Source organism: Mesoplodon mirus (genome assembly GCF_964341445.2).
Source record: "Mesoplodon mirus genome assembly, chromosome: 15".
Lineage (NCBI taxonomy): Eukaryota > Metazoa > Chordata > Mammalia > Artiodactyla > Ziphiidae > Mesoplodon > Mesoplodon mirus.
The window spans coordinates 81,924,319-81,944,590 of record NC_138991.1 but is presented as its reverse complement, the minus strand read 5'-3'; the positions used below and the strand labels follow the sequence as shown (position 1 = coordinate 81,944,590).

The window sequence follows — 20,272 nt, the reverse complement described above, 5'->3', positions numbered from 1 at the left end:
GCCTAGACCCCACAAGGGCAGGCAGGCCGTCTGGGACATCCACGGGCTTGGTGGGAAACGGGTTCATCATGATTTTCACCAACTTCTCACTGAAATTTAGCATTTCTCCTGTTTGTGAGTGTGGCCACCAGCCCCAGGGGAAGACTGTTTACCTCAGGGGAACCAAAGGGCTGATCCTGGGGGAGCCAGAGGGGTGGTCCTGGAGTGGGGCTGGAAAGGTGGTCCTGCAGTGTCTCTGCAGGTCAGAACGCTGGGACTCGCTGGCACCAAGGGCTCAGCCTGTCTCCTTCTCTTTCTGGGGTCATTGCTGACCCACAAATTATGCTCCTACCAGCCCATTTCTCTGCCAACCCACAAAGCCCCAAGGAGAAAAAGACAGCATCCCAACAGCAGTTTCATTACGTTTATATTTTACTCTCATCTTTGAAGCTGGAAAAAGATGCTCTGTATTAAAATGTTCCTTCCCGCTGTGCATAATGCTAATGTCCTTCACATAATAAAGCTAAGGGAATATTTTACACGCGGAAAGTAGCCGCAGTGACCTTTCTTCTTCATGAAAGGGTCTCTTCTTTCCCTCTTGGTCCTTCCCCTCCTCCTTTGCTCTTTTTTTTCCCCCTTTGCATGTCAGCTCTCAGTCCCCTATAGCCAAGTGACTGGGCCATCTTCCAGAAACAACAGCAAAGAAAATTATCAAAGGACACGGAGGAAACAGACACACTTCTTTCCTCCAGTTATGGCCTCTGCAAAGTCCTAGATTCTTCCAGGAGGAGATTGAGACCTTGGGACGTAGCTGGGAGTGCAGGTCATACCCCAGCCCAGGGACCTTGTCTGAAGCCCCCTGTTACTTAGAACTGCCAGAGGGCCTAGAGGGAGGCTGTGGTCTTGAGTTTATCATTTTTTCCAGGTTTATTGAGGTATAATTGCCAAACAAAACTACATATTACACTTCTAGGAGGTGATGAGAGAAATAAGACAGAGGTTGGCCTGCTTGTACCTGACCCGAAGGTGGGACCCACCAAAAGGAATTGTCTGGAAGGGGTGGGAAATACGGAAGAGCAAAGTTCAGACTAGTCTGTTGTTTCTAACTCCCCAGCCAGAAAGGCACTTTTCTCCTAGAGATTTTGCTTGTTTCTTACAATGGAGAAGAAGGTGGCAAGAATATTGAGGCTTCCAAAGAGACAGACACACACAAAAGGGGCCCAAGACAGCTCTCCCCTTCCCTTCTCTGTCTGCCCTCCGTGTGTTCCCAGCCACAGACGATCTCATGGGAGCTGGTCTTTACGTGGCATAAATGGGCCATGAATGTGCGTGCACACACATGCACACACACACAATTTAAGGACCTTACCCATACCTTGTACTTATTTTTAATGTTTGTAAGCCAGATAGATATCATGTTGTCACTGTATAATAGTATAGCCCTTACTGGCTACAATACTTTCATTAGCTTATCAGACTACAAATCTCCAGGGATAGAAGGATCGTCTCCTAGACAGTGACCAGAACACACCTTATCCCAAATCGCATGCAGTGTGACCCAGCCTCATTTTCTTGTCTAACTTCACAGAGGGTAGATTTTCCAGTTGAGCAACATTGAGGTAGAGAAGGAGTGAACCCGAGCCTTCTGCATTCAGACCCTGCAGGGGCCAAGGAGCACCGTCAAGGTCTGCACATGAGGAAGCTCAGGCCCTGTGTCTAAGTGGACTCGTTAAAAGTATACCAAGAAATAAGAGGTACAAACCCCAGCCTCCCCAGAGAAATGCCCTCAGACTTTTACGGAAGGGGTGAATCCTGCTGCCTTGGGGAGCAAACTCTCGCAATCTCCCCATACTTCCTCCTGCTTCTGCAGTGAAAGTGTTTTGCACACCACACCTGCTCCTGGTTTTCTGATAAACCTCTGTGTTTTATTTTGGGTGCTGATCCAGTTATTCCTGCAAAGAAAACTGCCCTGAACCTAGTGGCATGAAATGACCTTTTCATTGTGCTCATGGTTTCTTGGGTTGGGATCCGGGAGGCGCCATGGGGAAGGCCTGTCTCTGCTCCTCAATGTCGGGTCACTCGAGCCTGGAACATCTGCAGCGTCTTCACACCCATGTCTGGTAATTGATGCTGGCTGTTGGCTTGGACTTTACCCAGAGTGAGCACAGGGGCACCCAGTACCTGGCCTTCCCACGTGGTCCCTCCACATGGGCTAATTTGCGCTTCCTCACAGCATGGCGGCTGGGCTCCCAAAGCAAGTGTCCCAAAAATACCAGGGCAGATCATAAGACCTTGTTATGACCCAACCTCTGAAGCCACGCAGCATCACCTCCGCCAGACACCGCTGGCCGAGGCCTTGGTAAAGGTCTACCCAGACTCATAGGAGGGAACATAGAGGTCAAGGATCTAGAAGAATATGAGGGATGGAAAACACTGCAGCAGCCATTTCAGGGAAAATATAATCTGCCACAGCTGCATTTACAGGGATGGAAGAAAAGTAAACACATAACATGTTTATATTATTAGGTTCATTGGAAAATGAATAATGAGAGAACAACTTTCTTTCCTAAATACTATATTCAGAAAGAAAATATCAAATTAACAAAACTTCTGAGACCTGAAATGCCTTCTAATAGTTTATGATGTCATGACATGATTATAGTAAACAGTAAAGGGCATTTTTACTCCAAAGCTATTATACTTATCAAAGGCACATTGGCACACATGACAATGATGATAAAGACATTACCTAGTGAAGACACAAGTGCTGAGAGTCTTGCAAACCTTCAGTTAGCAAAGCAAACAGCATCGTGATGGTAAGGCTAAATGACAGCATTAAATATTCTAAATGATTTTTAAAATAAGCTAAGTTAACATATTTCTTCAAATATCTACAGCCTTACAATATGTGTGTGTACAGGAGAGGAACAGAAACTACCTCAACAAAAGAGACCCACCTTAAAGCATTTGTTCATCTCCAACATGCATCTCATTTGTTATCCTAAAAGCAAAGTGCTGCAGGGTGGTCTCTGGCAGGCTTTTGATGGGGGCGGGGGGAGCAACCCTACTCTGGAGGAGAGACGGAAAGACCGTGGAGTTCGTCCCTCTTTGTGGAGTGCACCCCTGGCCCACTGTGCTCTCCAGTTACAAGACTTAGAGGGTCACAGAGCTTCCCCTCCCGCATACCCTTCCACCACGTGAGTGTAAGCTTCCAGTATGATAACAATGCATGTGAGCTGGGGGACATGAGATGTATGCTCTGTCTGAGGCAGTACACAGGGAAGCCCCAAAGCCAAGAGGAAAGACAAAAATAAAGACATTCGAAGAGGTACCTAAAGCTACAACAAACATCAAACGTGCTCCACTTCTTGCCAGCTTAACATAAATTCTCACACTTAAGGCCTAGTTACTTCAATATCTACTGCCCTATAAAGATGTCTTTATTGCAAGGCATGCTAGAAGTCAAGAAAAGTCTGAAGAGACAAAGCAATCATTAGAACCAAACTTGATTATGACTCAGATGTTGGAATTATCAAAGAGAGGATTTAAAACAACTGTGTCCAATACGTTAAAAGCTCTAAAGGAGGGCTTCCCTGGTGGCGCAGTGGTTGGGAGTCCGCCTGCCGATGCAGGGGACACGGGTTCGTGCCCTGGTCTGGGAGGATCCCACATGCCGCGGAGCAGCTGGGCCCGTGAGCCACGGCCGCTGCGCCTGCGCCAGAGCCTTTGCTCCGCAATGCGAGAGGCCACAGCGGTGAGAGGCCTGCGTACCGGGAAAAAAAAAAAAAAAAAAAAAAAAGCTCTAAAGGAAAAGGTAGACAACATGCGTGAACATCTGGGTAATGTCAGCAGAGAGATAAAAACTGTAAAAGAAATGCTAGAAGTAAAAAACAGTAACAGAAATGAAGAATATTTTTTGGTAGACTTGACACAGCTTAGAAAAGCATCAGTGAACTTGAAGGTGGCCCAAAAGAAATTACCCAAACTGAAACACAAATTGAAAACAGTGAAAAAAAAGAACACAACATCCAAGAACTGTGAACTGCAAGACCATAGGAAATGGTGTAACATGTGTAATTGGAATATCAAAAGAAGAAATATTTTAAGAAATAATATCCAAGTGTTTTCCAATATTAGTGACAGACACCAAATCACTGTTCCAAGAAGCAGAGAAACCATCAAGCAGAATTCAACAAAAACAAGACCCAGATGTATTATATTTAAACTGTAGGAAACAAAAAGAAAATTTTGAAGATTCTCCAAGGAGAATAAAACACCTTACCTACAGAGAAACAAGGATAAAATTTGTGGCCAACTTCTCATCAGAAACCACACAACTAAGAATGCAGTTCAACTCAATCTTGAAAGTGTTGGAAGAATAAAACAAATAAACAAAAACCTGCCAACCTGTGTGTATATCCAGGGACAATATCCTGAAAAAGTCAAGGATAAATGAAAACAATCTCAAACAAACAACTGGGGGAATTCACTGCCAGCACACCTGAGGTCTAGAAAAATATTAAAGTTCTTCAGGCAGCAGGAGAATGATATGGGTCAGAAAACTGGATCTACATTGATAAAAAAGAAGAACAGCAAAAAATGAATAAATAAAAATGAGATGTAATCTTTTATTTTTCTTATTCTCTAAAAGATCGCTGTCTGTTTAAAGCACGAATAGTAACAGTGCATTGGGCGATTAGGGAATATGTAAAAGTGAAAAGTGACAACGGTGTTGAAGAGGTGAGAGGGAGGATTTGGGAATATTCCATCATAAAGTATCGGCACTACACTTGAGACAATATGGTGCTATTTGAAAGTAGGCTTAGCAACTGAGATATATATTTTAAATGGAAGTATAAATGATAAGGCAATAGAGGAGAAAAAATGGAATCACATAAAATGCTCAATTAAAACTAGAGAAGACGGGGACTTCCCTGGTGGTCCAGTGCTTAAGACTTTGCCTTCCAATTCAGGGGGTGTGGGTTCCATCCCTGGTCAGGGATCTAAGATCCCACATGCCTCGCGGCCAAAAAATCAAAACATAAAACAGAAGAAATATTGTAACAAATTCAATAAAGACCCTAAAAATGGTCCACATTTAAAAAAAAACAAAAACAGAGAAGGCTGAAAAGAAAGAAAATAGAAACAAAAGCAACAATATACAAAGATGGTAAATATTAATCTAATTATATTAATAATCATTTATATGTCAGTGGTCTGAACACACCAGCTAAAACACAGAGATTGTCAGACTGATTTTTTAAAAAATGAGACCCCACTATATGTTGTCTAATTATAAACTATATACTGTCTACATTTAAAGAAACCTGTATATAAAGCCCAGACAGATTGAAAGTAAATATTAAAAGTAAAGATATGGAAAAAGATATACTATGCTAACACAAATCAAGATAAAGCTGGAGTATCTTATGTTAATGTCATACAAAGCCGACCTTAGAACAAGGCATATTATTGGGGATAAAGAGGTGTGTTGCATAATGATAAAGGGGTTAATTCTCCAAGAACAAATAACAATCGTAAACATAAAGTGAATGCACTAACCACAGAGTCGAGATATGAGGTAAGACTACAGAATTGAGAGAAGAAATAGATAACAGTTACAGTTGGAGACTTCAGCCACCTCTGTCAGTACTTGATAGATCAAGCAGACAGAAGATCAGTAAAGATATAGATGACCTGAAGAGCACTGTTAATCAGCCACCACTGCAGAATACACATTCTTCTGAAGAGCACAGGGGGCATTCACCAGGATAGGCTGTATTCTGGGCCAAAAAAACAATCCTTAAAAATTTTAAAGAAAAAATACAAAGTACATTCTAGACCACACAAGAATTAAAATAGAAGTCAGTAACAGAAAGATAGCTGGGGACTTCCCAAATATTTGGCACTTTAAAAATGTACTTCTCAATAACCCATGGGTCAAGAATGTCCCACGGGAAATTTAAAAATATTCTGAATTAAATGAAAATGAAAATAAAACATCAAAATTTGTGGGATGTAGTTAAAGTGGTACTTAGAGGGAAAATTGTAGCATCAAATGCATATATTAGAAAAAGAGCCTAATATATGCATTTGATGGAACCTAAACAGCCACCTTAAGAAACTAGAGAAACAAGAACAAATGGAGCTCGACATGGAGCAGTAAGTCAGGGTGTCCTGTGCTGACATTGTCACAATACCCACTAGACAGGTGTTATAACTCTGCTTTAGGGAGAAAAGTAAAATCGGACATTCAGAAATAGCGAGTAAGTAGTTCAAGGGCCGAGCGAGTTCCCCGTCAGTGCTGGTTTGAGCAGGTGTGCCGGCCCCTCTCCCCGCCTCCCCCCAGGCTCTCAGGGACGGAGCCAGGGAACGTGCCCCTGCACCAGACAGGCCTCTCACCCACCCCATCCACACCCTGCCTTTTAAATAAACGGCTTATCTCAGACCAGTTTAGCTCTGCAGAAAATGGACAAAGGGGTGCACAGCTGGCGGCTTCCCTGAGCCCAGTCACCCACCAACCCCCATCAACATCTCACGTGGGGCTCGCCTGTCCCCCAGGTAAAGGCCAGTGTTGCTGCACCATTGTACTCTAAGTGCTCTGTCCAGATCGCCTTAGCGGTTGCCTGATGCCCTCTTTCTGCTCCTGGGTCCCAGCCAGGATCCACACAGCACCTGGCGGTCAGGCCTCCTCGGGATCCTCTGGGCTGTGACAACGTCTTAGACGTCCCCTGTTTCTGATGACTTTGACAGCTGTGAGGAGACCTGGTGGGGTACGGTGTGGGATGTCCCTCTATCGGGACTTGTCTGATGCTTTCCTCCTGCTTAGACTGGGGTTATGGGTTTGTGGAGGTGGAGCATGGAGGTGAAGGTCAGTGCTGCATCCCGTCAACATGCCCTGTCACTGCGGATGCTGACCCTGGTCGCCTGGCTGTGGTCGTGTCTGTCGGGTTTCCTCACGGCCAGGTCACTCTTCCTCCCGCCGTCCATTCCATCCTCTGTCCTAGGAAGTCACTGCACAGCCCACCCTCAAAGGGTGGGACTTGTGCTTTACTTGCCTGAGGCCGGAGGACCTACATAGATTATTTGGAATTTGTCTATATGGGAGATTTGTCTATTCTCCCCAGTGAACTGACTCATCCAATCATTTATTTATATCAGTATGGACCCTTGGATGTTTATTTTACACTTTGGCTTATAATCCAATACTACATTATTTATTTTGTCACTTTGGCCATAGGCAGCATTTCCTGTGTCCCCCTGACATGCCCCATCCTTTTGATCTTGGAGTATTTTTCCTTTTTTGTACTATAAAATGCCGTCCCAGGCTCATCTTGTATATTACCTGCCTGAGTCCTAAAATCAGCCACTTCCCCATGGAGTTCTGACCCCTTTTATTGGAAAATGGTTTTAGAAACCACTATCTGGGCATTGGGTGTGCTTGTTGCTACTGGGGTGTCATTGATTCTGTGTTTGCTCAGTAACAGAGCTAGGAAATAGGAAATACACCTGTGTGTACTCACACGTTATTAGTTCTATATGTAGAAATACATTTGTCTACATCTTTATATATAGAAATATTTCCATATGTATAATTATTTTTGTATTATACATCTGTGCCTGTATGAAGCTAAACATGAGTTCATACTGATTAGTCACAGGGGAAAACCAAGGCAGGCTTCTCTCCAACAGAGCCCTATGGCCAGCATAGGGGGGAGGCCTGAGCTGTGGGAACATAAGCACTGGGCGGGGCCTCTCAGGAACCGCGGGTCCTGGGGCTCCTCTAACCTCAGCTGGAGGATGGAAACAAGGTCACTCAGGCTTCTGCACAGGATGGCACAGGGGCCGTTGCTCCTACTGATGTTTTTGTTGTGTTCCCTACAAAATGACCTTGATGACAGGGGCCCTCAGACACCATCATGGGTAACTCCCCCCCCCACAGTGACCCAGGCCAAGGCCAGGTGAGGGGGCTTGGTGCTAGCACCCAGGGGAGCCTGTGTTCCCATTGGGTTTTACCCAGGCACAGGGGGTACGTTTGTTTCATAGCTGATCTGTCTGTCCTTCAGACCTAACTCACAAGATTTATTTTTTTTTCATGGCTTAAAATAGAAGGGTTGCTTTAAAAGGCAGAGGGGAGGTCATAAAAATGCTCCTGGAACTAAAGCGCGTAAGGAAAGAAGCGTGCATGTGGGTCTGAGTGAGCCCTGGCCTGAGAGGCTTTCCCTTGTCCCCATGGAGCCTGCTAAACCACCACACAGCCCCCTCCTCCAGCGCAGCCCCGGGTACCCGTCAGCACACAGCAAGCGGTAGACAGTCATAAATAAGGGAAATAAGCTTTGCAATGATGCAAAGAAATGTAATCCAGCCCGACAGAGGCCCGACAGAGTGCAGGAGGAAAAATGAACCATAAAATACCCAGAGTGCTATAAATTTCCAGAGAGATGGTTGTGGAGGTAGAGAGGGTGTCTGTCACACTCCTCAGGGGCGGGGGTCTGGCGCCAGCCTTTGTGTTTTGCCGAGGCCATCCCGGCTGTGCCGGGACCCAGCTCCTCGACCAGAGTGGGACCACATGTCTGGAAGACGTGGACGTGGACTCCTCCGACCTTAGCGATTCCTGCCCCTAAAATAAGCGACCGTAAGAAAAACAAAGCAAGGGGAATTCCGTAGCTGTCCAGTAGTTAGGATTCAGCACTTTGACTGCCGGGGCCCAGGTTCGATTTCTAGTCGGGGAGTTAAGATCCCGCAAGCCACGCAGCTAAAAAAGAAAAAAAGAAAGAAAAACAAAGGAAGGATATATTGCAGAGAAAATCATGTTTTTCCTGAAACTCAAACAACAGTGGGTATTTTACAGCCAAAGGAAATGAGGACTTTGGCAAAAGCTTGTGGTAAACTCAGTCCAGGACCAGACCCTGGGAGCATCGTCTCCCGGGGTTCGGGGGAGGTGTCCCCCAGCAGGGATGGAGCGCAGGACCTTGCCACATGTCACAGAGGCCTGGGGCCCAGCATCAGCCCCTGATAGGTTCCATCTGTGAGGGGTGCCAGTGGACCCCAGACCAGGACGCCCACTCCACAGCCCGGGTCCAAAGGCCCCCCTTCATCTGCAGATTTCATGGGCATTGCCTTCTCACAGGGTCACCCCAACCTCCTTCATCTCCACCTGACACTGAGCTACCCAAATAAATTCACAGGTAAATGCACAGAGGCAGGTGTGTGTGGAGCAGTTTCCCGGGCGCGGGGAAACCCCCCGCCCCCCAGCACTGACGCCTGAACCGCCCTGCAGTGTTTCTACCTCCTTTGGGTTCATCCCACCCACCACACCCCAGGCTTCTTCTCCTCCCCGCTCCCCATGGGACTCTGCCCGTTTCTCCTGGGTCTGTGCTGCCCACCATGGTGGCCCCCAACGTTTGGCTATTTATGTTTATATTAATTAAAATCAAATGATATTAAAACTCACAGTCACACTCACCACATCCCAAGTACTGAGTAGCCACAGGTGGCTCGTGGCCACCACGCGGGGTGGCACAGATTAACTGCCTCCATCGTGGAAGCGCTCCCCTGCCCGGCAGCCACTGGCCACCCTCCTGGCTGCTCTCTCTCCTCCTTCCTGGACTCCCGAGGACTGCGGACCCCTCCCCTCCATCATGCAGGCACCACGTCCTGCCCAAACTGGACTCCAGGTCCTTGAGGGTGCCTGGCAGAGCCACCCCAACAAGGAGCTGTGGTTGTAAATGCTTCCTTCTTGGCTACGCCTGATGCATATCCTCCTAATCAGCTCATAGACTCTGTGTAAGACCCGCGATTATCAGCCGAGGGCTTCCTGGACATGGGGATGTTTCTGACCAAAGCGTGTTGCCCTTGAGAGCTGGAAGGAAAGGCGGCTGGGCCTCGGTCATTAGTTCACTGAGTGGTCCTGTGCGGAGCCCGTGAACCTGCAGTTGCAACGCTCCGTGGTGAGCCTGGGATGGAGACTTGGGAGCCCCGGGGGCCTCCCCTCCTCAGGGGGCAGGGACAGCCCCATGGACGTATAATAGATGAGTTAGGGGTGAAAATGGTGTGAAGGACGATCCAAAAGGCCCAGCAAATGCAGAGGCAGCGAGCAGCGTGCAGAGGAAGCCAGCTCTCGCGCACCGAATCTCACCTGCATCCGTGTCTGTAGGGAATCAGTGTCTTCCTTCCCTTTTCTCTTACTTTCCTTCTCTGGTTCTGATATCAAGATTTTACTAATTTCACGAAATGGGTTTCTCTATTCTTTATAGATGGTTCCTATGTGTTCATTTAACTCTTGGTAGAATCATTTCTAAAATCATCTTAGGGTGTAAAAGTAAATTTTTTTAACTGTGTTTTCTTCCTGTTACTGACCCTCCCCAAGGACACCACCAATGTGGCTCCTTTGCCAACAGTGTAGATGACTTTGGCCTGTTTTGTACTCTACGCAATAGACTCCTGTGTCTGGCTTCTTCTGTTCAACATCATGTTCCTGAGGTTTATTTCATTACCGTATTGGGTACCATTGTCATTTATCCTTTTACTGTGGTTGGGTGTTGGGATGACTTCCAGGTCGGGGCTCTGATGGTCGGTATGGCTACGGACATGCTTGTAGGTGTCCTTGGCGCACAAATGCATCCTTCCTGTTGAGTATTTGCCGGGAGTGGAACACGTGCATCGTGTGTGTGTCTATATGTCCAGCTGTAAGCAGTGTTGCATTTCCCAAGTAGTGACAGAATTCACACTCTCAGCAGGACCAGATGAGAGTGTGGATTTCCACTGTGTCTCTCTTCCCTTTGAGCCATTCTTGGGTGGCAGATAGCACTGTTCTTTTACAATGTACTGGGTGGTGTATGTCTGAGCCGTTCCTGGGAAGGAGGGGTGTGGTCTCTCCCCACCCCCAGGCTGCCACCATGGGGTCTGCCACTTTGGGGTGAGGCATGGCGAGTGGAGACAGATGGGGGTAGAAAAGTCTACCCACTCACGTCACCATGGGGGCCTCATGCCTGCAAAGCGTGTGCAGCTCTCTTCCTCATCCAGGCATTTGGCGGGTTCTCTGCAGACCCCCCCACACACACTCACACACTCTGCATCCTCGACTAGAGTTTGGAATTTTCCTCGGGGGTCTGCTTACCCCTCCATTGGGCTCCGTCGGACACAGTCTAAGACAGCCCGGGCAGCCTGCGTCTGCCCCAGGAAGTACCCACTTCTCCCCTGATCGACGGGAGGGCTGGCCCATCCCCCCACCGAGAGCGCTGACCCCAGCTCCCACCCTGACGCTGCTGCCCAGCCCACCCCCGCCTTCTGGATTGTCCAGGCGGGAATGGTCTCCTGCCCTCCATGCAGGGGACACACGTCAAGACAGACGCCCAGTGTCCCGTCGGAGCTGCTCTTAGTGGGACTGAATGGGGAGGCGGCGCCTACATCCCTGGTGGAGAGAACCCGGCCTCGCCTTCTGGTCCCTCAGATCCCCTCCCCGCCTCCACACACCCGGCCCCTTGTCCTCTCGGGGGGCGGGGCGATGGAGGGCTTCAGAACCTCTAATTCGGTTCCTTCTCGTTTTGGAAATTGGCAAACGCGGCTGTGCGGCCCTTTCGCCATCCTGGGCCGTCGTCTGTCGTGATGTCAAACCTCTAGCTGTTGCAAGTGAGCAAAGGAAGGAAGGAAGGAAGGGCTGGGGGAGGAGTAAGGACCTGGGCCCCCGCGAGCCGAGGGCCAGACAAACCTCTCAGGTGAGCCGGGCCTCAGGTGGGAGGGAGGCGGCGCGCACTGGGAAGAGGGTGAGGATGGCCGCAGGTCGGGGCCAGACTGGACGCACCAGAAGCACCAGAAGAAAGGGGGCCTGGCATCTGTCAGACCGGGAGACGAGCCTGCTATGAAACCAGCAGGCTGAAAACAGAGGGAGGAAGTGTCAGAGGATAAGGGCAGCTGGGGATGTGAATTTGACTTCGTTCCCCTGCAAACTGGTCATTTCTCACCCTAGAAACCTGCACAAAATGAGCTTGAAATGTGTCTGAGGACCTTTCCGACTTCTGATGCCCGGCTCCTCTACCTGGGTGCTTGGCCTAGTGGCCGTCCCAGCCTCAGAGGCTGACGGGGGCAGCACCTGGGACGGACCTCACGCCGTATCTGGATCACGGCTCTGATGGTCAATTCTGGCCTGAGCACATTGGTCCCAGCTGTGCGTTCTCTATTTATATGATTTTTATTTCCTCCATTTAAATAACACTTCATTCAAGGGGTGGAGTCAGTGTTTCCATGAGCTTTAGCACCAATATTTTACTTTTGCTCTTGAATTTAAGGTTGGGTTTTCTACATAGCTTTAAAACCAGGTGAGTGAGGGTAGTTATTTACCTAAAGAACCAGAGTGCATGTTTGAATGTGGAATATCCCAGTGGGCTATGTGTGAGCTCAGCACGTCCTGGGTGGGTTGGAGGATGTTTCCCCAGGTCAGGGTGGTGGCTGCAGGCAGTCCCCAGCAAGCAGTGTCTCGGGGGCCTAAGCACTCCCTGACTCTGACCTCCAGCTCTTCGACCTGAGTTAAGACTCTCTCCCTCGCCTGTGACTTATACTCCAAGCAGCGTCCATGAGGGTGGACAGCACACTCTCTGGGTCCCTCTGAGCCCCGGGCGCACAGAAGATGCTGCTCAGAACCAGGCCAGTCACCTGCACTTTCTGTTTTCTGAGCAAAAGACCTCAAAAAAGAAAGGAACGAACTTCACTTGGTGATCTCTGGCCAAAAGGGCAGGGAAGGAAAACCAGCCGCAGGGACATTCCCAGCCTGGGGGGAGTGGGACGGCCGTTTGCAGACAGGGCCCGAGGGGCTGTCCAGTGACACACACCGTGCCACTCCCTCTGCCCAATGCGGCAGCCCTGGGGTCAGCCTCTGGGGTCACAGAGGCCACATGGACAGAAAGCTGCCCGTGGGGACCCCCTCAGGATGAGCTTCAGCGGGACCCCCAGGCTGCACCCCCCGGGATTCTGCTCTTCCTGGAAGGGGGGGGGCACCCACTGTGTCGTCCTGTGTGTGTGTCCTTCTTCACAAGAGTTTCCTTTCCGCTGTGCAAACGTCAGCCAACCCCCAGCCGCAGCTCCGCTTCTGTGCAAGGGCCCCAGGAGCTGGTCCCCAGAGACCGTGAGGCCAGGCCGCCATCTGGGAGGGGACCCTAGGTGGACCCGAGGGCTGCAGGGCCGCAAGGAAGGAGCGGGTGGGTCCCGGTAGGGGGACGCTGTGAGCTCCTGCCTCAGCCCACAACGCAGCCAGGACGTCAAGAGACTGCAGCCCAGGCCCCTCCAGGCCCAGGCAGAGTCACCCACCAAGGGGCTCCCAAACCCCTAACCCCGGAACCTGGGAGAGGTTAGCGGCTTGTTCTTGATTTAAGCTGCCCGGCTGGGGATGATGTAGGTCAGCAGAGGACAGGGAGCCCACCCGTCAGGGGAGAGGACGGAGCGCCCGGATTCGGTCCCACACTCGCAGGTCAGGCCGTCCAGGGTGGCCCTCGGGGAGCCCAGCCGATACAGGCATTATAAAGCCCACCGGGGCTTCCAGCCACTGAGGGTCCCGAGTGTGTGCATGGACCCAGATGAGATGGGCAGCCCTCGGGCCTCCCGGTCTGTCTGTCTATCTGTCTGTGGCTCCTGCAGCAGAGCCCTGGTTGGGCTGGGGTTGGGGGGCCCACCCTGACAGAGGCCGGGGCCCAGCAGGGAGGGCCCTGGAGAGCTTGGGATGAACTCAGCTGAGACGTAGTTACTGTTGTCCTGGGAGCTTCCTGCTCTCGGTCTCTTCACTCTGCTTCATCAAAGATCGTCCACAGGGAACCCCCAGGCTCACTTCCAAGCCCAAAACTTGGGGAGGAGGACATAAAACTGGCCCTCAAGAACCAGAAGTTAGAGGAAAAAATAAAAGGACACGAGCGGACCGGAGGCCCTTCTCCACCCGACGTCTCATCAGGTCGGGGGCAGGGCTGCGGAGGACGGAAAGCCATCTCCTAGTGACCCCTGAGTCTGGGACCTCGGTGTCTGAGTGATCAGGATGCCACCCCCCATCCTGCCCACAAAAAGTAGAAATACACTCAACACGCATGGAAATGGGATCCGGGGAGAGTCCTGTTTCTGGAGATGGGTCCTGAGGGGGTCAGGATGTCCCACACGGGGAGTGGGCTCTGCCTTTGCCCTGAGCACCCCGCCCTGCCGGGGGTCAGCCCTCCTCAGCGCCCAGTGACGCTCCAGGGGCACCTGCCCTGCTGGCCTCCACCCTCCTCTGCCATCAGTCAGGGGGGCATCAGCCGTGATGTCACAGGTGGATCACACGATGGTCCCCACAGCCCGGGGCCTCCCTTGTCGAGGGGACGAGGAGGAGGGGGCTGGCAGTGGTGGAGGTGGACTCCAGCACAAGACGCCAAATCAGGGCTTCCCTGGTGGCGCAGTGGTTGAGAGTCCGCCTGCCGATGCAGGGGACACGGGTTTGTGCCCCGGTCCGGGAAGATCCCACATGCCGCGGAGCGGCTGGGCCCGTGAGCCATGGCCGCTGAGCCTGCGCGTCCGGAGCCTGTGCTCCGCAATGGGAGAGGCCACAGCAGTGAGAGGTCCGTGTACCGCAAAAAAAAAAAAAACCGCCAAATCAGACACAACACCCGAAACCTCCACGTTCCCATCTGCCTCATGACCCCGAGGCGATATGAATCTTACTAAACTAACACCTCGCTATGCAATCGGGTGACCAGAAATAGAGGCGCTGGTCTCACATCGAGTTATTTCACTGGTGGATGAATTTTCCGGCCCCGCCATGGCAGGGAGGGGGCATCAGGCACGCAGATTCCCGCGCCGCCAGCTGACGAGTGGAGTCTCCACTGAAGGATCTCACGCCTCGGGCTCCTCTCCGGGTAACAGACCTACCGTTTCCTCCCCCACACCGCCGTACCCTGTAAGGATCAGAGGAGGTAAGTGTGAACACACTTTAGAAAACTGTTCACGTATCTTTACCGGACAGAAGGGGGCCGCTGAGCTGTGACGTCCCCGCCCTCGCACCCTGGTGCCCGAGACCCGGGACTCCCGTGGCTGGTGCTCAGCTGACAACTGCCGGCCTGGGTATCCCTGGGGCTTCGCTTTCTTTCCTTTAAGCTTTGACTGCCTTGCAGGGCAGGGGGGAGCAGTGGTGAGCGACAGCCCCCGCCTTCCCTGCACAACTCCCCCTCGGTGAGTCCCTTCTCGGTTTGCCTTGCTCACCTTGACCCCCTTTTTCCTCTCCCTCCTCCCGCTGCAGACGAACAAAGCCGTGGCCAAGGGGGACTTTCACCAGGCCAGCACCAGCTCCCGGCGGGCCCTCTTCCTGGCCGTGCTGTCAATCACCATCGGGACCGGCATCTACGTGGGCGTGGCCGTGGCCCTCATCGCCTACCTCTCCAAGAGCAACCACCTATGAGCCTCCCCGGGCGCATGCGCATGAAGAGCCTGGGCCAGTTGTGTGCGGGTGCAGAGGAACGGGGCTGGCAAGGGTGGACACGCAGGTGGACACACCTGTGGGATGCTGTCCAGTGCAAGTCATCGCCAACGACGCCATAAAGCCCTGGGATCTTCTGCCCATGGATTCCTTTTGTTTTCACCCTTTCATATCGTTTTCACAGCACTGTGCAGAGCATGGGACAGATGGGCACTGCTAACCCTTCTAAATGGAAGCTCCAAAGATCCCGACCCTCGCGGCTGTCTCTGGATGGATTCTGGTGGATGAACGCTGGTGCCAGTGCCTGGAATGCCATAACATTAGCAATAGACAAACAGGAACATGTGTTTATTTTTATGGAATATGGTGCAACAGGCAGAGGGCAGGGGACACGTGCTCTTCTGTCTGTGGCCCCACCTGACTCCTCTGGCACTGTCCCCCAGTCCACGTGCCTTTCCTGCAGGAAGGCAACGGGCTGGGCGGCAAGAGAGACCGAGCGGCTGCTGGCAGGACCCCCAGCTGTCACAGCTCTCCAGAGGGGTCCAGCCCTGAGAATGCAGAGCCAGAGTCGTTCCCAGGCCCAGAGTGTCACTCCCTCCACGCTGTCCCCCGCCTAGGAACGTCAGGCCTCCTCTGGAACGTGTCCATACTCCGCAGCCACCACGCGGCAATATGCAATCCTGGGGCCTCGTTGACCTGGGGCCCGGGGCAGGCCGGCCCCTCCCCAGACTCCTCCCAGAAGGACCCAGGTTTTCTCCAGGAACTCCAGGCCAAGGGGCCAAGACGCCCCCTCAGTGCAAGGACGAGCGCAGGGGGATGCTTCTACACGCCTGCGCTGACATTCACCTTGGTGATGACAGTGACACTAGTGACCTTACAGAGGACACGAACCTTCTCTGTCAACTAAATGAATAGCTATTTTCTTGTCATTTTTTTTAAGTGCAACGATTGCTTCATGCTGCTTTAGTTATCAGATGAATGCTGAGAAATACGTAATCACAGACATTTTAATACCATTTCATTGCTGTTTCACGAGTGTTCATTGTTTAACAAAAGTTACCTTTTAGCTTTTTTGCTTAAGACTTTTTTTCTGATTAATATCAACCCTTGGGCTTCACTAATACCTTTTCCTTGTTGTTAAAGTAGCTGCAGAGCCGCCAGGGCTCAGCTGCTGAAGCAGTAGCGGGGGGTCCTGAGGTGAGAATCACAGCATCCCCAGCTGCTGACGTTCCCACTTGAATATTATTATCCCGATAGCCTCAGTGGACACAGAGGCCGTCTCTCTAGGGCAGTGGTTCCACCCACAGCATTTATAACCTCCCTGCTGCCTGGGTCCCAGCCCCAGAAATCTTCTGTGATTGATCAGGGATGCAGCCTGGTGATTACAAAGTGCAGCAGAAATTAAGAACCACTGTCCTGGAATAAGGACTCAGGTTTGATCCCCTCACTTGCCTCTCTTCTCCTCGACCTTAAACACTTAATATTCTGAAAATTATTAGCACTGCTTTCCTGGGTCAAATCCAAGATCCATCAGGCACTTGCATCTATGGATGCACCAAAAACACGCTCTAAGCAGGACACAGGGAAGATGCCCAGACATCCTGGGATGAGTCAGAGGAACCTGGTGAGAGAGGGCGGATTTGGAACCAAACAAATCTGGGTTTTAGCTGTGTGATCCTGGGCAGGTGGGCGCACTTCTCTGGACCTCATCTCTAGGGGAGGGTGACTGGTGAGGCTGCCTCTTTGGACAGCCGGTGAGTGCAGCGGGGAGGCCAGGCCCGGCTGCGGGCATGCAGAGATGGGTGGTCACAGTCACTCAGGCCCTGAGGGTACGTCCACTGGCTGGTTTGTGCCTTCCCATCTATTCAGCCCAATCTCTTGGGTTTATTCATTGTGAGCCATTGTGTGAAATGGTCTTTATATGTGCCCTAAATTGTCCATTTTTAGTTCAAGAGGTGCCCAAAGTTGCCTATCTTTGGATTTGATTATGTCCTCTCCCCCATCTCCTCCGCCACCATCAGGGGGCTCTATGCCAGCCCCTCTGGGTTCCCGCTGGACCCCCTTCCCGTCTCCCCCTGGCCTCCGTTTGAAATGTTTAGCCCTCCCCATATCCTCTCGGCTCCTCCAGGCCTCCCCAGGACCTGCACCACAACCACACGTGGTGCCTCGTGGCCATGAGCGTGCAGGGGGTGGGGTTCAGCCTGTCCGAGGACAACCGACCGGCCGCGTGCGGCCCCACAGCTCACTTGACAGGTGGACACAGCGCGGCCCCTCACTGCCACCTGCTCGGCCTCGTCGGGGAGGTGCCTCTGTGGGCGGCCGCTGCCCACACAGCATCTTCGAAGTGTTTGGGAGCCACCGTGCTCCCCCCTAGGGCCACGTTGTCCCACCGTCACTGCAGCCGCCCCAGACGAGGCACCACCTAGGCAGGCCCTGCCCCAGGCCCAGTTTTCCCACACAGTTCCAAGAGCCCCGGCAGGTGGCAGTCAGAGCGGAGGGTGAGAGCAGGTAACTCGCCCGGCACCACCTAAGTGTCGTCTGGAGAGTGAGGACAGGCCCCGCCCGGCACCCACCCCCCAGGCCACAGGGTGCCTGGCGGAACCGCAGGCACAGTGTCCGCTCTGCACCAGCTCGTTGCATTCTCGTCAAAACACTTTCTGCAGCGGGGACCCAGTGCCTGTAATTTCTCCAAAGTCACGCTCCCCGGAAACAGCAAAGTCAGCTGCCACCTAGATGGTCAGACCCTAACCCGTCACCCCCTCTTACGGCACGCGGCCTCAGCCGTGGTTTACCAAAACAGTGAGGAATCACATCTGCACCCAGACGTTAGTGGGTCAGGACTCTTAGGGACCCGAGAGGACTTTGGTTTATGTCCGCAGCCAGTCTTTGCCAGTGGGTGGTGGGGCGAGTGGGGAGGGGGCCTGAGGTAACCTCCATGGAAGTGTCATCTTGGCAAAGGTGGGTGTCTGGTTCCTCTGCACAGCAGAGGTCTGCCCACATCCTTGCAGACGCCACAGGCTGCCGGGCTCCCGCCGCCCCAAGGCCCCTCTCTGCCCCTGCTTCCCTGGGCATCCTGCTCCACTGGGTGTCGCCCCCCACCAGGTGTCCCCGCTTGCCCAGCTATTCCAACTCTCCCCAGGGAACTACCCCGGGTCCCGAAGAGAACCCTGTCGGGGAGGCCACATCCCTCAGTCACTGTGCCATCAGCGGCTGCCAGAGATGCCACAGACAGTGGGGCCCCACAGCTGCCTGGGAACTGGGTCCCACTGACACCAAAAGCCAGGGCAGGGTGTCCCTCACCCCTGCCACTCACCCTGTGCCTCTCCGGATGGTGGAGGTCACCTCTCATTCAGGGCAGCATCCGGGTTTAAAATCATCCATGAGCTGCCTTCCCATAGGCCAACAGCTGCTACCACTTCCGGGCATGAATGCCCAGTGGCCATGACACTGAGCTGCCTTTCCAGGGCCCCTGAGACTTCATAGGGCCTCCCAGGGGCCCCTGTGGATTGGCTTCAACTCCAGCCCTGAGGACAATTTTGTGTCGTCCCCTCAAAGTCCACCTGCCTTTGTTGCCATGGGTGTTGACATCTGTTGACCCAATTTGCCAATAAAGAGTTAAGTGTAGATTCAGACCCTGAGCGGACACTGACCTCTCGGAAACACACCTGTCCTGTCTCTAACCAACTAGAGGCCAGGCTCAGGTCTGTGATCTGCTGTCAATGACCTTGGGAGCGTCGGGTGGAGCCGGAAGTGGTGTGCGGCTGTGGCTGTGATGTCACCCCCCTGACCTCTTGAAAGCCCCTCCCTGGTCTTCAGGATGAGCTGAGCTGCCCAGAGGGGGTGGGGCCTCACCCGCTGGGAATCTCACCTGAAGATTCTGTTCCTGGTAGCAAACCAAGGGTGGATGCCAAACAAGCAGACAGCCGGGGCCTGCAGACGGCTGGCTCCCCGCCAGACAAGCATGAATTTGTCATCTCCCTGACCCGCAGGAAGGGGTCAGAGCTCCACGTGGGTGAGGATGGACAGGGCGTTTAAGGAGCTGCGGGAATGACAGGTGGGGCCCACTGCAGCCTTGGAACAGGCTCCAGGGTCAATGACAAGGGCACATACAGCTGTCCCACACGGCGGGGCATGGTGACCCCTGGGAGCGGGGCTCCCTGTGGGTCTTCGTAGCAGAGAGGGTGTCTTGAGTGAGTCACAGGGCAGGGTAATCACAGGGGTCTAAAGATTTTCCCACTTCTGCTGGATGGAAAAGACACACAGCAGGATCAGGAAGGGTGGTTGGGGTGACAGGGGAAGAATGTGGGGTCCTCCAGGGAGAAGCCCCAGGTGGACACATCCCAAGGGTCAGGGGGCCCGGGCTCTCCAGGGGGGAGCCGTGCATGGCCTGAAACGGCTCAGGCTTCCTGCCTCCACCAAGCCCAGCAGCAGCGTCGGGATGGCTCTGGCCTTTGGCCGAGGTTCCTCTTTGCCGCTGCCCCAGGTCCTGCCATGCAGGGACACCAAGACGACTGTTCCTTTAGCTGAGCACTGCACTGTCCTTGTCACCCAGAGGTGCACACCCCTCCAGCAACCAGTGAGCTGGGGCCACACTTACCTACCAGACAGACAGGTTCACGCATCTGAATGCAGCCTCCACTGGGCACTCGACTGACCAGCAGAGATTGATTGAATTCACAGTACTCTGTAGGGGCCAGTTAAGTGCCAGGGAGGGTATCCATTGCCCCTATGGCCTCTAGGGGGCTGGGCACTCATGACGCTCATTATGGAGACCAGGGCCCAGCTGTCGGCGCCACTCTTGACGGCATCAGGCACTCGCCGCCCACCGCGTGCCCTCGGTACGTCCGCAGCTGCTGTGGGACACGTCAC

The 20,272-nt window shown here is 52.5% G+C and overlaps 1 protein-coding gene across 2 annotated transcripts in view; it reads left to right on the top strand.

Annotated features, from left to right (window-relative positions):
* The window catches only part of SYNDIG1 (synapse differentiation inducing 1), a gene marked incomplete at its 5' end in the record, with an annotated part of 49,628 nt that extends 34,114 nt beyond the window's left edge, over positions 1–15,514 (top strand). For both annotated transcript variants that reach the window (XM_082645334.1, XM_082645333.1), the window contains one exon: positions 15,227–15,514. In XM_082645334.1, the coding sequence (XP_082501460.1) occupies positions 15,227–15,385 (159 nt within the window). In that variant the 3' untranslated portion in view covers positions 15,386–15,514. The remainder of the gene's footprint in view (positions 1–15,226) is intronic.
* Between the last annotated feature and the right edge of the window lie 4,758 nt (positions 15,515–20,272).